The sequence below is a fragment of the Manis pentadactyla genome, chromosome X (genome assembly GCF_030020395.1).
Source record: "Manis pentadactyla isolate mManPen7 chromosome X, mManPen7.hap1, whole genome shotgun sequence".
Taxonomy (NCBI): domain Eukaryota; kingdom Metazoa; phylum Chordata; class Mammalia; order Pholidota; family Manidae; genus Manis; species Manis pentadactyla.
In genome coordinates this window covers 16652674-16668220 of record NC_080038.1, presented here as the reverse complement: position 1 = coordinate 16668220, position 15547 = coordinate 16652674, and the positions used below count along the sequence as shown (strand labels likewise).

General features: G+C 40.0%; 1 protein-coding gene across 2 annotated transcripts in view; it reads right to left on the bottom strand.

The window, feature by feature from the left end:
• Window positions 1-1527: 1527 nt before the first annotated feature.
• The window catches only part of SMS (spermine synthase), a 40769-nt gene continuing 26749 nt past the window's right edge, over window positions 1528-15547 (bottom strand). For both annotated transcript variants that reach the window (XM_036912826.2, XM_057495196.1), the window contains exons 6-11: window positions 15386-15540; window positions 14853-14942; window positions 9870-9984; window positions 9025-9104; window positions 3368-3483; window positions 1528-2043 (exon numbers count right to left, since the gene is read on the bottom strand). In XM_036912826.2, the coding sequence (XP_036768721.1) occupies window positions 2004-2043; window positions 3368-3483; window positions 9025-9104; window positions 9870-9984; window positions 14853-14942; window positions 15386-15540 (596 nt within the window). In that variant the 3' untranslated portion in view covers window positions 1528-2003. The remainder of the gene's footprint in view (window positions 2044-3367; window positions 3484-9024; window positions 9105-9869; window positions 9985-14852; window positions 14943-15385; window positions 15541-15547) is intronic.

The following is a 15547-nucleotide window of genomic DNA, read 5'->3' as shown; positions in this document are numbered from 1 at the left end:
AGTTCTTGGTATCTGATATGTTGAACAGAATTTGAACTACAGCCCTATTTGTCTTGTCCTTGTCTTTAATTAAAAGGTGGCTATGATGCTACAGTATATTCTATTTTAGATTATAAAGATGCCAACACTATGTAATAAATACTACAGCCATTAAAGTCAAATAATAGTGCTTAGATAACATTTCCTTAAAGTATAGCATGAGAAGAGAGTGTTTTTAGTTTCTGGGACTTCAGGTTGCAAGCTTTGCTTTTAAAACAATTACAAAGATGTTCAAAAATAATTACACGTCACCCTTTCTCCGGTATGAAGAAATGAGTAGGGTCCGGATTTACCATTATCACCCAAAATAAAAACAGTTCCATTCTTCCTCCTGTACCACACACCACTCCTCTGAGTGCATCTCTCATGGTCTGGCCTGATCCACTTCACTTCTCTCAGCTCCTGGCGGGCCGTGTGTGTCACCAGATTCATCAGTGGACTGATTTAGCCTCGGCCTCAAAGTTAGTCCCCAGGTTCAAAGCTACACTCACATACTAGTAATAGCATGTGCAGACGCCAGATACACTTGGTTTCCTCTCTCAAATGGAAAAAAATCCAACTCTGTTAACCCCAAGTGGTGTTCTAACAGTAACTGCACCATCATTTTTAATCTTACACAGTGTACAGAGCCTTTGCAAAGTATCAACAAAGAGTTTGAGGGGGTGGGTAGAATTCTTAATGTCTATCAATGCCGTTTTTAACCTCTACGCCTAAGAAAAGTATTTGCTGAAAGACAATCTAGTTACAACATGATTCTAACTACTTTTATTCTGTCATTGTTTCTTCCATGCTCCAACAAAGAGAGTGAAGTAAGCATATATTCATTTTAAAGAGTATCTGTTAGATGAACTGATCTTGGGAAGAAGGCTGTTGTGGGTTGACATTCATCTCAGAGCAGACATTGCATATTTCATTTTTTAATATTTTGCTTAACTGCAAATTCACCATAAATTCATTCTGTTAATAAAGCACAAACCTTTCATACAAACATAACCCAAGTCAATATAATCTCACCTGTGATGTGGGCTGTTAGCCACAAATACACTACCAAGCTGTTACAAGCATTTCTGTATGAGTTTAAAGTTGCTCTTGTTGAGGGCCTCTCCATTAACTATCATCTACCTGGGCACGTAGACTCTTATCAAAGTTTCACAGAAGCCATCCAAAACATCTTTATTTCCATACGCAATATACTAGTAGGAGTGGGAATAGTTAAGTAAGCTTTTGACTTTCAACCTCACAGAAAGGCCAAATCTTTTCTGATCCTCGGGTCCATTTTATAAATGAAGAACTAGTTAATGTAATGGGTTATGTATCATTTACCAAATGAAGTCATTACCACTGTTCAAAAAAGACCCTGAGGCCATCCTATTATAAAGAGATAAATGGCGCAGAGAACTGAAAAACAGTCCAGGAGACACCTTTGTTCTATGAGATCAGAAGTGAGAAAGAGGGGACCTGGCTGAAATAAAACAACGGACACATAAAGTTTCTTATTTGTAATTTTAATTGAAGCATTGCTATTCATTTTTTTTAAACTTTCTTATAAGCACCAAATTTTAATATCTAAGTCAATTTTTGGGGGGAAAGAAACACCATCAAGAACGTTCCTCCAGAACAAGACGATGTTCGTTCATCCACACCACCAAATTCAAAGCCTACTGAAACAAAAAGAAGCCCACACAGAAAAAAAAGGTAACAAAAATCACATTCTAGGGGTTCAGTGCGTTTAGCAGCCTTCGCTGTGCTGTCTAATCATCCTTCAGCTGACTTTCAAAAAAATCACACCCTATCTAATCAAAATATACATTTTCCACTTGATTTAATTAAATTAAAAATGATTCATTAAAAAAGAAATCTTGAAGGCATTCATAATTAATGGCACAGCTTGTTGTGATGTCAGGTACAGCATATGAAGGTCAGGAAGGCTATTTGCAGCACACATGATTAGGAGCCATTGATTTTCAGGGTTTAGCTTTCTTCCAGACAGTGTAAAATACCCACCTGGACGGGGAGTCAAGGAATAAAAATAAAGGCAGGTAATTCAAGGTAGATCTCAGGCTCACAAACTGAAAATGGATGAAAGCTGAACGGCTTCAAACGCTGTGGTAATGAGAACGGAGGCCTGTGAAGGAGGCTGCTTTACAGCCTAGACACCTTCCCCTGTTGACACGAGGGGCTGGGGAGCAGAGTAGAGAAAAGGCTGAAGGATGGCAATATTCCTGCAGGTAACACTACTGTTTCCCAGGTCTCCCAGATGTATTAGGGAATTAATATGGGATAACAGGGGACAAAGACAGAAGGGAGAAGAGGAGGGAGTCAGGGAAGGCGGGGAGAGGAAGATAGGAGGAGAAAAAGGGGGAAGGACGAAGGGGAAGCCAGAGAGCAGAAACCTTTTCTCCAAATGTTATTAACTGATTTCTAAACTCTCTCAGTATAAAAACAGACCTGATGGTAAGCAGTGCTACAGGGAGAGAACCCTGGTAAGGTGGCCAGTTGGTACAGGGAGAGGAGTCAGAGGTCTCCACAGGCCGTGGAAACCAGGGCCACCCATCCAGCAGAGTGCTCCCCGCCTTCCAGGGGGGCCCAGGGGCTGCCCAGACTTTCGGACAAGGGCCTTGCTGCAGGCCAGCAGCAGGCATAGGGTCTCCCTCCACAGCAATGACAGCTGCGGTCAGTCAACTGGCCTCGGTCACTGCACATAAGGAAGCAAGCTTTTGTCTGGAGACTATAGTTAGCCTTTTAGAAGGAAATGCACTTTTATGTTTCCAGTGATAACATTCTCATTCCAGTTTTTTTCCAGGTTCTGTTCTAATTTCTCTGGACTAACTTTATGAATTGGAACTAATGGAGAACTCCAACATTAATTTTGCAATCCCCAGCATTATTTGTAGCTCTTAATCTCTATTGCAAATCAGGATCAAATGTACAAAGTAATATCAAAGTAGTATAATTTTAATATAAAAGTAGAATGACCACCTGTAGTCCTTTTGCTGCTACAGCAGAGGTGGTCTTTCAGACAAGGGTTTCTGGAGCTCTAATATGCACATCAATCCCCTGGCCCGCTGGTTAGGGGACGTCCCCCATTCATCCCCATCTCCAGCATTTCTGACTGAGCAGCAGACCAAGGTGGGGCTGGACGAGTGTGTGTGAATCAGTATGGTTTTAAAGCTCCCAGGGGATTCCAATGTGCAGCCACACTTGATTACTATGGCCTCATATACACGCAGAGCTAATTCCATTTATTATGGGATTTAAAATGTGAAACTGGCATGGGAGTTACTTGGGTATTCTGATCTGGAAACACAACGTTATGGTCAAAGGATACAATTCCAAGTATGAAGGGACACAGACGATCTCCTTCGAGAATTCCACAGGACAATACAGGCGCCCGAGCTGTTCTTCATAGAGCGACAGGGCTTCCGTCAAATTGACACAGTTCCCCTAAATCCAAGAAAGGAAAGCAAACAATGGGATTCTTGAGTCTTACTGAAGGTCCCCACTCATTTGAAGATCTCTAATATATGAGAACAATTCCAGCTGTAGATGAAAGTTCACCTTTAAAAATGATAAAGCTTCTGTACTTTCACAAACTGAGTTGAACTCTACTTACGGATCCATTAGTTCATTATCCTTCTACCTCATTCACCAAGCCATTTCAAATTACTAAGAGTATGAAGCAATGCGAAGCAGCGAGGCCGATTTCTCATTAGTGACAGTCTTATCAACACCACACATTTTGCAGAATTCACACACCTAAGCCATTCAAAGTAAATTTTCCCCATAGTCACTATGTGTTGAGAATGAAGGATCAAAGAGATAATGTTCTTGGTTTCCAGAGTGGCTGAAAACTACGGCCTTTATAAGAATCTAAGATGTTGATGCATGACTATATTCACTCCCCCACACTTTTCCCAAAACCGTGGAGTTACTTTAAGGCACAAGAGAACAGCAGCTTATTCAGGAAGTATATTCAGGATGTACCACGGATACTCTGCAGCTCTTACCAAACCCTTCTCTGGACTTCAGTGTTCTAATTTTTCTTTTTTGCAACCACTTTTTCAGCCTCCCCAGCAGCTAGGGGCAATCAGAGAGTAGAAGTCCCTGGGGGCTCCTGGGCAACTTTTTGATTCTGACAATCAAGATAAACAGAGTGACTGGCCCCTTCAACTTACTTTGAGCCTGTCACCTAGATGTGACACTGGGACCTGCGTAGCCACTCTAACCATGAAGGAAAAAAGGTAGAGAATCAGATGCTGGCCAAGACTGAACAGAGCTAATGGCTACAGTATCTGCCTGGTTCTACAGTGGTGCTTCTTAACCTTGAATAGGCATCTGAATCATAGGGCATCTTGTTAAAATGGTGATTTTCTTTCAGTAGGTCTGGGGTAGGCCTTATTATTTTATAATACTTTTCCCCCAGGGGCTTTTCATAACAGATTTAGAAAACAAGATAGGTATTTAATACCATCTATTTCCGTTTAACCTCTGAAGCTATTAATGCTTGGAAAACTACTGAATATACGTGCTGACTGCATTTCTTAAGACCTTACACTATCAATTTGCCTCAAATTAACTAGGTAAATGTTAAGATGAAAATTATTAACAAATAAAGGCAGCCTGTGATGTAAGCATTCCTAAGAACAGCATTTGAAAACCAGCCAGCCATGAGCAAGTGGGCAGACAGAGCTATTCTAAGAGCTGGCCTTGGCGGTTTTAGCACATTCGCTCGGCATGATGTCGGCCTTCAGTGCCAACCTGTTTAGTAACCCATCATCTAGGGTCTTGCAGTGGGATTTGGCCGAAGTGCCCTTCAGTAGCATATAATTTGGTTTCAACATCAAGTTCACCATGAGAGTATATAAACACCACATGTGTCATTTAACATTCACAAATAGAAAACACTGCCTGGTTGTTTTTAGAACACATTACCGCTGGGGAAGCTATGGAATGGAAACGCCACCTAGGTGCACAATTCAATGGTTTTCCTTGTCATCTTAAAATTGACAGCACACTCTTTATAGACGGTATACTGGAGGATCTCCTTACAGAATGTGGTAAGGAAATAGGAAAGTTTCAATTTGTTCTTTCCCAGTATTGTCCAAAAGCAGTTAAAAAAAACCATCACCACAAATAGAGACTTACCCCCACACCCAAAATAATGCAATACATTTCACTTGCCTGTGTACTGAAATGGAAATACATTTTTCTTAAGAAAGATACCTGGGAGATGCAGAGCAAAAATTTAATAGCAAAGAATTAAATACCTCTTAAGGATGAGAGGAAGGGAATAATGGGATAATGGGGGGGCACTTCTATGGGGGTAAATCCCAATTCAATAGCTTTGGTTCTAGAAAACTGTCCCTGCCGCACATTAGGTGTAGGTAGGTGACACTTGCTTTTATACTTTATCAATTTCTGTACTGTTTGTTATCTTTTAAACTTAATAGCATGCATGATTTCTATAACGTAAAAAGTAACAGGACTGAAAGAATACATCCTTAATAACAGCATTTTTATCAAGTTCAAAAACAAGCTTAACTGAACAATAAGAATTTATGAATCACACATATGTGAAACATCTATATTTAAAGATCAGCATATGTGCAACACCACTAATCAGGGAAACACAAATCAAAGCACAATGGGATATCACCTCACACCAGTCAGAATGGCCACTACCCAAAAGACAAGAAATGACAAGAAATAACAAGTGTTGGTGAGGACGTGGAGAAAAGGGAATCAGCCTACACTGTTGGTGGGAATATAAACTGGTGTAGCCACTATGGAAAACAGGAAAGAGGTTCCTCAAAAAACTAATACAAACACCACATGACCCAGTAACTCCACTTCTGGGTATTTATCCGTAGAAAATAGAAACACTGATTTGAAAAGACATATGCACCCCTATGTTTACTGCTGTACTATTTTTAATAGCCAAGATATGGAAGCAACCTAAGGTGTCCATTGAAAGATGGATAAAAATGACGTAGTACATATACACAACGGAACATCACTCAGCTATGAAAGAGTGAAATCCGGCTATTTGCAACCTAATGCATGGACCTAGAGGGTATTATGCTAAGTGAAGTGAGTCAGATGGAGAAAGAGAAATACCATGTTGTGTCACTTCAATGTGGAATGTGAAAAACAATACAAACAAGCTGAAACAGACTCAAACACAGAGAACAGACTGGTGGCTGCCACAGTGGAGGGCGTTCAGAGGGCAGGTGAAATAGGTTTAGGGGAAAAAAATTAGAATGTTTGGTATCTTGGTATCTTAATGAGTGTACACTCATTAATGTGTCAAAGTTCATCAAGCTGTACACTAAGATTTGTGTATTTTATTGTATGGACCTCAATATAAAAAATTTTTAAATACATAAAAATTTTTTAAATAAAATAAATTCAATGAAAACTAGCTTCATAAATGATTCAGGACTTAACAGAAATATTTTGGCTCTGTGTTTCAGCACAGGAATAAAAAAGAACAACCCTAAAGATGGGTTACTTCTAGAAGGTGGGCAGGGGCACGGGAGGGATACAGATGTATCAAAGGTACTAAGAAAGAGCAGTTCTCAAGTTGGGGCTGGCGGGGGTTACTGTCTTGCATTGTAACTTAGATGAATCTCACATCCATACTTTTGTATGTACCAAATAACCTCCAGGTTTTTTTAGTGGGGAGTTGGGGAGAGAAGGGAGGGAGGTCAAGTCCCAGCACCTTCATCCTAGTCGTTTGCAATCAGTTGTGCTCTGGATTTAAATCCCCCCCGGCCCAGGAGAGTTGACTCAATTCCCACGCACTCTATAATGCTTTCTCCAGCTGTGTGCCATACTGACAAGGCTGTCTTCAAGCAGCCACAGTGACACTAATGACATCATGACCTTGCTACTGCGATGCAAGCAATTTCAGGTAGGATCATTTAGCTTTTGTCAATCACCAAGTAACAGGCCAAACAATTCCAGCTCATCTTTACCCTTGCTCCAGTTCTAAGCTATACACCCAGGGAAGGGGCGGGGGAGCTGTGATCAAGTATCTCCTAGTATATCACATGGCAGTTTAAAGAAACACTGCACTGTGGCAAGTGCATCATTACATCCTGAGTCAAACCACCCTTCTAAGGCCTCTGCTCCCTAAGTCCGTATGAATCTCACTGTGTGACACATTCAGCCCCCAAAAGCACTGTGTGATTCCGGGCACTACTAATTAAAGCTGACTGCCTTGAGTTTCCAGCCATAATGAATGCAAGGAAAGGAAACATGCCCTAATGTATCTTTTGGACAACTCTAGGAAACCAACACAGCCCCAGGCATACAATGTGATGTTTGGTAAAAGTCAGTTAGCAAAGACAAGTTCTCAAAGTCTGTATCATTGATATTTACAAATGTGGCTGTGGTGATCTGTTAAGCAAGCATTTCTATTAGTCTTCCATACTGAGATAACAGTTCCCCAAGAAAGGCAAACATTCATAACAAAGAGAACAGTCACACTCTCTTCCTGACTCTACCTGTTGTCTACTGCAAACTGGTTTGCACTGAATCCAAGCTGTTTCCCATCTCTTTTGGTTAAAGATCCCAGGACATACATTCTTCCCCCACTTAAGCTGCGTGACATTTCCTTCTATTTGCACAAAAATAGAAAGAACCAAATTCTATAGATGTGCTCTGCTTGAGAAATGTGCACTCAAGAGAAAACCCAGCGCACTGAGTTTAGGTAGCTTTTACAAGACTAAGATGACTTTGAGCAGGTTTCGTTGTTTATTCCTGTAAAGCATGGGTCAGCAAACTTCCGTCAAGGGCCAGACAGAACGTATTTTAGGCTTTGCAGATCATAGCATCTCCATCACGACTACTCAGTGCTGCCCCAACCACACAAAGGCAACCACATAGGAATGGCTGTGACTGTGCCAAGAAAACCTTACAAAAACTAAGAGTAGGTGACATTTGGCCTGTAGTTTTTGCAGACCCCTGCTTTAAAGAGTCCAGTCTAGAACGTTTTTTTTTTAAACCATTTCTAAACATCATGGGGGAAAAAAAATCCATTCACAGACAGTTGCCTACTCCCCTTGAAAGTGGCCCCACACTTTAACCAGGTGCAAGATCTAGGGTTAATCGCCATGTAGGGGGCTATTACATGAAGAGGGGAGAGAAGGAAAACAGGATGGGCTGGGGACTAATTCAGTTTGTTTCTTAGGGTTGCCAAGTTGTTTTCAGCATTATTCATCTCAGAGCTCATGAACTGTCTGGGGCCTGTTTGAAAATGCCTCCTCAGGAAAATAAAGTTAAAACCTCTCTCCTACAAAAAAAAAAAAACAAAAAACCTCTCTCCTAATTCTTAACATTTAAATATACTAAGCTTCTTAAAAAGGGGGCGGGATAGGGAGATTCTCCTGAAAATTCTTATGAATTAAAGGGACCAGAGTACAATACTATTTAAGTGAAAAGTGCTTATCTTCTGCTTATGAATCAAGGAAGTTGAGAGACTGGATCATCAATTAGCTGCTTCAGTTTCAGAGTTTTGTTAACTCTGAATAGCATGATACACACACACATATTCATCTATCAAGAAACATACACTTGAAACTCTCTCTTAAAATTAGGACTCCCCTAAAGAATCAGAAAATCACAATTTGCTTCCATCTGGTGGCAGGAGCTCAATACAACCAAAGCAGATCATACCACGTAGATTGGGCTTTTCCGTTAAGAATCGCCGGGGTTGGGGAGAAATCACAGTCTTTGTCTCCATCTGGTGGCCGCAGCTCATACTACAGCCAAAGCCCAAAGCAGATACACTGGAACCGCCGACCTTAACAGGACGCACAGAACTCAGGACACGCAGGTCCGAGGTTTACAAACAAGGCTCAAAAGAACACAAACCAATTGTCCTCTTCTATCCTTAACAGACATACACTTAAAGAACACACGAATTCAAATTTGAAAGTAAAATATCTTGAGAGACTGAGGAAAACCAGTAAAGGAGCCTACCTGTGTAAAATATTTCCCATCCTGTTTCAGTACTTTCATTGACAGGTCAAGAATGAGCCTGAGAAACTCCCATGTGGAATCTGCATGTTAAAAAAGATTTTATAAATGTGGGTTTGCAAGCATCAGAAACAACTGAAGTTAAACATTCAAGGTAATACTCAACGATAACAACAACAAAAAAGCCATGAGCTTAAGACCCAATGCTGGGCAGCTCACTCATAAATGATCAGGCCCTGTCACATACTGGATGCCTCACCCCCCTGTGCATATACAAGCAGATGTGCATGTACCTAAGCAGTGCTCTTACAGTACCAACATAGAATCGACATGAAGCAGTGGTTGGAAGCTGACAAACAGCTTTAAGTGGAGGAAAAAGCAGCAACACCCCCAGAGAGAAACTGCAAGGGTCATCAGGTGGGGAACTGAATCTACAAGCTCGGCGAGAAGGAAAGGTCTCCGAAAAAACATGCACACAGACATCCCAAACCAGCAGTGATTTCAAGCTTGTAGTTTGAGAAGGGGAATTGTCTCTGGTTACCGTTTAAGTACAAGTTAAAAATCACACAATGTAAATATATTATCAAATGAGCAAATGTTCCAATGACATGATTTTGAGTCATTTTATTTTGTTTCAAATGAGTTTATTTGCTCTTTTGGAGGCAAAACAAGACTTGACAAAAGCCATAGCTATCTTCACTGTGGGCCTCGAATTAACTACCTTTAAAAATGAAGGAACTTTATCGGGCAATCTTGATTATCCATCATTTCATTCTCCTGTGGTACCAAGAAAAACACTTCCATGAACATTATCTTGGTTAAAAACAAAACAAGAACCCAGACTCTACCTTCTTCAGGAGATGTGGAGATTGGAACGGCGGTCAAATCATTAATCACGTAATCAAACTCTCTCCCTTCTTTGGCGTACCTCTTCAGTACTGGAATACAGTCTTCTACGAGAACCTTCCAGAGGGAACAGGAAGACAAGTGGGTGAGCCAACACATGTGGAAGCAGTTAAAGGCTTGTACAGGAAGGGGGGAAATGCAAATGGTGCTGAGATCCACAGCACTTGCCCCATGAATCAAACGGACTGCCACCCTTGGCTTGCCTGGAATACCTCAACTCCAGTGCCTCCTACATGCTTTATGTCTTTTCCCTTCGATTCTACAGGTACTATTACTATCCCTATCTTACAAATGGAGAAACAAACTTAAAAAGAGGTTGCATAGTTTGCCAAAGGCTCCCAGAAGTACACTTAGATCTACCTGAAAACTGAGTTCATACTTTAATCTACACTGCCTCTCCTACGACCATGTTTTCTTCTACTGTTTTCTTTCATATTAGGCACTAAATGACTCTGTTGTAATTCATTTTTGCATCTACCTCAAACTATTAACCTATGTTTTTTTCGACTTTCCCCAACACTTCAAGTAGAGCTGGTAATAAAGCCATGTAATAAATACCAGCTCCCACAATCAAGAGTTATTAACAAGCGGAGTACAGCCATTAAGAGCTGGAACTCTCATACAGGAAATAAGTTTGGGGTTATTCTTATCTTTGCAGTGTTAAAGCTATATGCTGGGGACAATCTGGCTGTAGGCAACATCCTGAACTAGACAGGAGTTATTTTCCTTGTCTTTTATTTCTCCAGTTACAACACATACTCATGTTTAAAAAAAAAATTCACCTAATTAGTAAGTCAGAAATCAAGTTGGCTATAATTCCTTAAGATAACCTAAACCAGATTTTTTTCCTAAGGATGTTCTTACCTCCTCAAAGTCACAATTTTTAAAAAGAAACTACATCTTACTGTCCTATTGTTAACTTGCTTCACTTAACGTACCATTTAAGTGCAACCATGTAAAGTCAAAGAAGGCATTAACACCCCAGCAGACTTCAATCTACATTACCAATCCCTTTGGATATGCTCAATCTTCCCTATGCTCATAGAATCAGCCCCCTACTCCCAACCCTGCATAGAAACACAAATGCTTGTTCTCTTCTGCAAAACTAGGATCACACACATTGTTTGGAACGTGGAACCTTTCATTAACCCCATTATAAGTAATGATGTTTCTAAAAAATATATCATTCCACCAAAAATGTTCTGTTCTTAACGTCCTCGTACAGAGGCCTATCTGTCTGCGGTCTGGGTGCTCAAACATTGAGCTGCCGAGACAAAAGACGTGTGTATTTCGCTTTTTACTTTTGGTGGCAATTCATGCTCCAACCAGCAATGCAGGCAAGCACCTGTTTCCTTGCAACCTCCCCTGCACTGGATGTTGTCCCTCTTGTATTTTGTCAAGTACCTTGCTAATGTTCCACCATGAACTTGCTGGGCCACCACCAGGCGTGCGCATCTTGTCCTAAGTTTACAGGCGGACTTTCAAAATCTTCTGAAAAGTACCGATTCGTATCTTTTACACCTTTTTTTATTTCGTTTTCAGCTGAAAGGGCCCTTTGTATTATTAAGATGAACTCCCTGTCAGGTTTGTTGGCTGTATTTTTTTCAGTCCGTCTTTTGGCCTGCCCATGGTATTATGTTGTCATTAGTTTCTGGGTTTCTTGCCTTTCTTTAAAAGGTTTCCCAAATCCGAAATACTCCAAATTTTCCTAAATGTGTTCATTTTTGCATCTAAAGATTAAGTCATCTGAAGTAAGTTTTTCTATGGCTTCTGGGGTTACTCTGTCCTCACACAGATGGACAGTCCACTAAGTCAGCATCACTCACTAAACGAACTGAATCTCCTTTTCCAAGCAAAGTGAAATACACCTTCACCCACATATTAGCTGTGTGTGTACAAACACACACTCAGGTATGTTCAAAGTGTCTGCACCATTCCTCTGGTCTATTTTTGTGTCATCATCCTTCCTGTTTGACTGCTGTACTTTGCAGTAAAAGAATAAGCAAGAGGGCCAATCTCCCTTCACTATGATTATTTTAGCTTTTTCTTGGCTATTCTTATTTCTTGCTGCAACTGAACTTCAAAATCATTTGGTCTAATTCTAAAAACCCCCTTGGGATTCTGACTGAAATTATTGATAATTAGGAAGAAACAGATGTTCTGATATTTTCATCCAGGAAATAGAACATGTCTCTCCATGTAGTCAAAACTTTAGCTGCTGCCTTTCAGTAAGATCTTTGCATTAATTCTTATCAGCCTCACAATACTCTTCTTGTAAAATGTATTCCTGGATACTTAACTGGTCATTATTTTGAATAGAGTTTTCCAGCTCCCATTCCGCCCTTGCCCCCATTTCCATTCAAACTGTTTTGCATTTAGCATAGTGGAAAAGATTAGTAGTCTCTGCCTTTACCCAATCACTTCACCAAATAGTCATGACTGACTTCAACTAGTTTTCTAGATGAGTATCCTGGATTTTCTAAGCATTCATGCTGTCTGCAAATCATTTGACTTTTTCCATATTTTCATTCTACCTTTCCAACCCCCACATTAGCTAATGCCTCAAAAACAGTGTTGAATAAAGGTAACAAAGCACCCTCGTCTTGTTCCTAGTTTTAGCAGAAATGCCTTATGTATTCTGCCACTGTATACAAGTGTATATCAAGTATATAAAGATGCATATAATACATCTTTAAGTTACTTTATATAATTCTCTTTATTGTTTGTTAGTTTCTATTATTTTAGGTAGTGTCCCTTCCACTGCAACTTGATCTTACCTAAGAGTTACCGACTGCTAAACATTCTCAAATGCTGTCATCTATTAACATGATGTTATTTTCTCCTTTAAATAACTCAAATAATATGCAGACAGATTTCTTAAGATTCACATCTTCTTTAACATTTCTGAACTAAATCTGTCTTGGGCTTAACACATAGTTCTTAAGTTGCTGCATTTAATTTACTATTTTGGGGGGAAGCTCATACATATATAAAATTTTACCTGTAGTTTTCTTTTTGTACTACCTTAATGACTTTAACTTTAGTATTAAGGTTAATCTATCATTATGAAACAAATGGGAGTGCTTTGAAACATTTTCTATTTTCTAAAAAAGGTTAACAGAGTATCTGTTTTTCAAATGATAAACAGCTACAAAGACCTGGTGGTTTTTTTTTTTAATGTTACCATTTTAACAGCCAAGGGGCTTACCTGCCACTGTCCCACAGACGAGGATCCTTCAACCCTTGAGGGCTCTGGGAAAACTCAACCTCACAATTATTTTCCAGGCGCCCCCTGGTGGCTGTTCTGATCCAAAAAGACAGCAGGGAGAAAGGATGTATTTGGGCGCCCAACTTCCTCAAGAGCCAGGCCATTTCAAATAAACTACTTTTCAGTTTCCTAAAATGTCCGACTGCCTGTCATCACATCCCTTTGGTGCTGTCTTCAGATGAACTCGCACACAAGTCGAGAGGTTGTTTTCTGAGGCTTCTACCTGACCTCTAATTACAAGTCTACAACTCCACATTACTGCAGGTTTGCGTTTGCAGTTGTTTATATTTTCTTTGTTAATCCATACAAGGAAACCATATAAGGAACCAGGAATCTGAACCATTCATCTGAAGTTAACCTACAACCCTGAAAAAATGCCTTTCAACTCTCTAACCTTAATCTTCTTTATCCATAAAATGGAAATAATACCCACTTGCACCTACCTGTTACTGGTGTGAGGATTAAACATTATAACAATGGGTCTGGCTAACAATGCAAACATTATTTGCAAACAATGGTAACATTTAGCAATGAAACAAATGTGTCATGTTCTGAAGAACCCCTCTCCCTTTTAAAACTTTCAAATAGTTTAAGTGAAACATGTTCCTTTCTTTCCCTTTTCACACAAACGCGTTTCAATGTAATTCCTCCCCTGGCTTAAAAAATTAACATGCATGCATGTACCATTAAATCAAATTTGGGTGTGCACACATGAGGAAAGATGGGGTACTACTAAGTAATTTATGTATCAACAAAGGAAAGGACTCATCTCAATCGTTTGTAAATCTGGAGATAGATATTTAAGATTCTGTTCAAATAAAATACATTATTTGCTTGGTTATCTTGCCGTAACAAGTACCCTAAGTATGGGCACCAAACATGTGCGTCCTCCAAACACAGCACAAAATGTCTCCCATAAACTGGCATGATTGGTCAACTTGCAAGCACAGAACAAACTGGGTCAGAAACTAGTTTGCTTAGCAAGAAGCAGCTGTTCAAATATACATATAACTCACATAAAGAGTCAAAGGGTAGCAGAACATGACACCTCAAGATATATGCCACTTTGGCATAGTGATTATTTTGAGCTATAAACTCCTGAAAAAAATGGCAAATGCAGGGAGATGCCTTCTCTGAACTCCCCTTCATCTGCCTACAGACAGACCCTCTGAAATGAACTCAACTGTCATAGATCCCCTCCCTGGGGAATTCGACCAGGGAAAACTCTTATCCCAGGAGAGGAGGCTTGACACCATACCCAGACACACTTCGTCAGAGATTATCATGCCTCCTATGTATTCTAAGGGCCCCTTTGTCTTTACTAAAAGTCACTCTCTCCCTTAAGACACCTATATGCCCTTTCCCTATTAAGATGATATGGAAGCCTAAATCCTAAAGCCACCTCTGAGTTACTCATTTTTCTCTCCCATGTATATGTGAGGTATACATGTTTTTCTGTTTTTCTCTTGCTAGTCTTTCATTATAGGAGTCTCAGCCAAGAATTAGAAGGGTGGACAAACAAATGTTTCCTCTCCTACAAGATGATCTATTTACCTTAACCAAATATTCTTAAAGCTGTTTTATTTTAGGAAGGCACAGTTCAGGTCAATAACATACTATCAGTCAACTTTAAAATGTTACCTGGAAACATTATTACCTGATAGCAGTCTCCTTTAAGATTGTCTAAGACATCACCACATGTTTTTCGCATGTATTTCTTACATCCATCAATCACCATTTGGTCAATGTTTGAAATGGGTTAAGGAGAAATTTGCCCTGTATTTGCATGTATCAAAGAAGTCTGAAAATAATGTATTTTAAAGAGAAGGTTAAGACAAACAAAAGTTTCTAACACTAGTTCAGGTATCCAGTTTTAAAAAAAAGAGAGAGAATGGTTTCATTTTTGTACCAAGGAACTGAATTTTTTTCTTCTCATCAAGAAGCCATTTCAGCAATGGCAGAGCAGCAGACACAGTACCAAGGTTGCTTGCTCTTTACTTCTCAGCTAGATTGTCTCTTTCTTTATGGGTGGCCACATAAAAAGGCTCCTGATACTAAATCAAAATGGTTATTCAAAGCACTGTTTATAACACATTTGCCTCATAACATCACCTGGAGTCTTAAGGCAAAAAAGGAGGCAGAAAACAAAGGAAGCCTACTGAACTTGATCTCTTAGACAGCAACGGATATCTCTACCATAGTGACCATCTTTGGTTTCAGTTTGACTATTTCACATAATATGCCCCCATCTCCACCTCCCAGAATCAGCACATCTTTGCCAGTGTAATCTTCTCTGCCACTGCCCATGATGGCCCGGGTGTACGCCACGTCACTCTCCGCCAGATCTAGAGA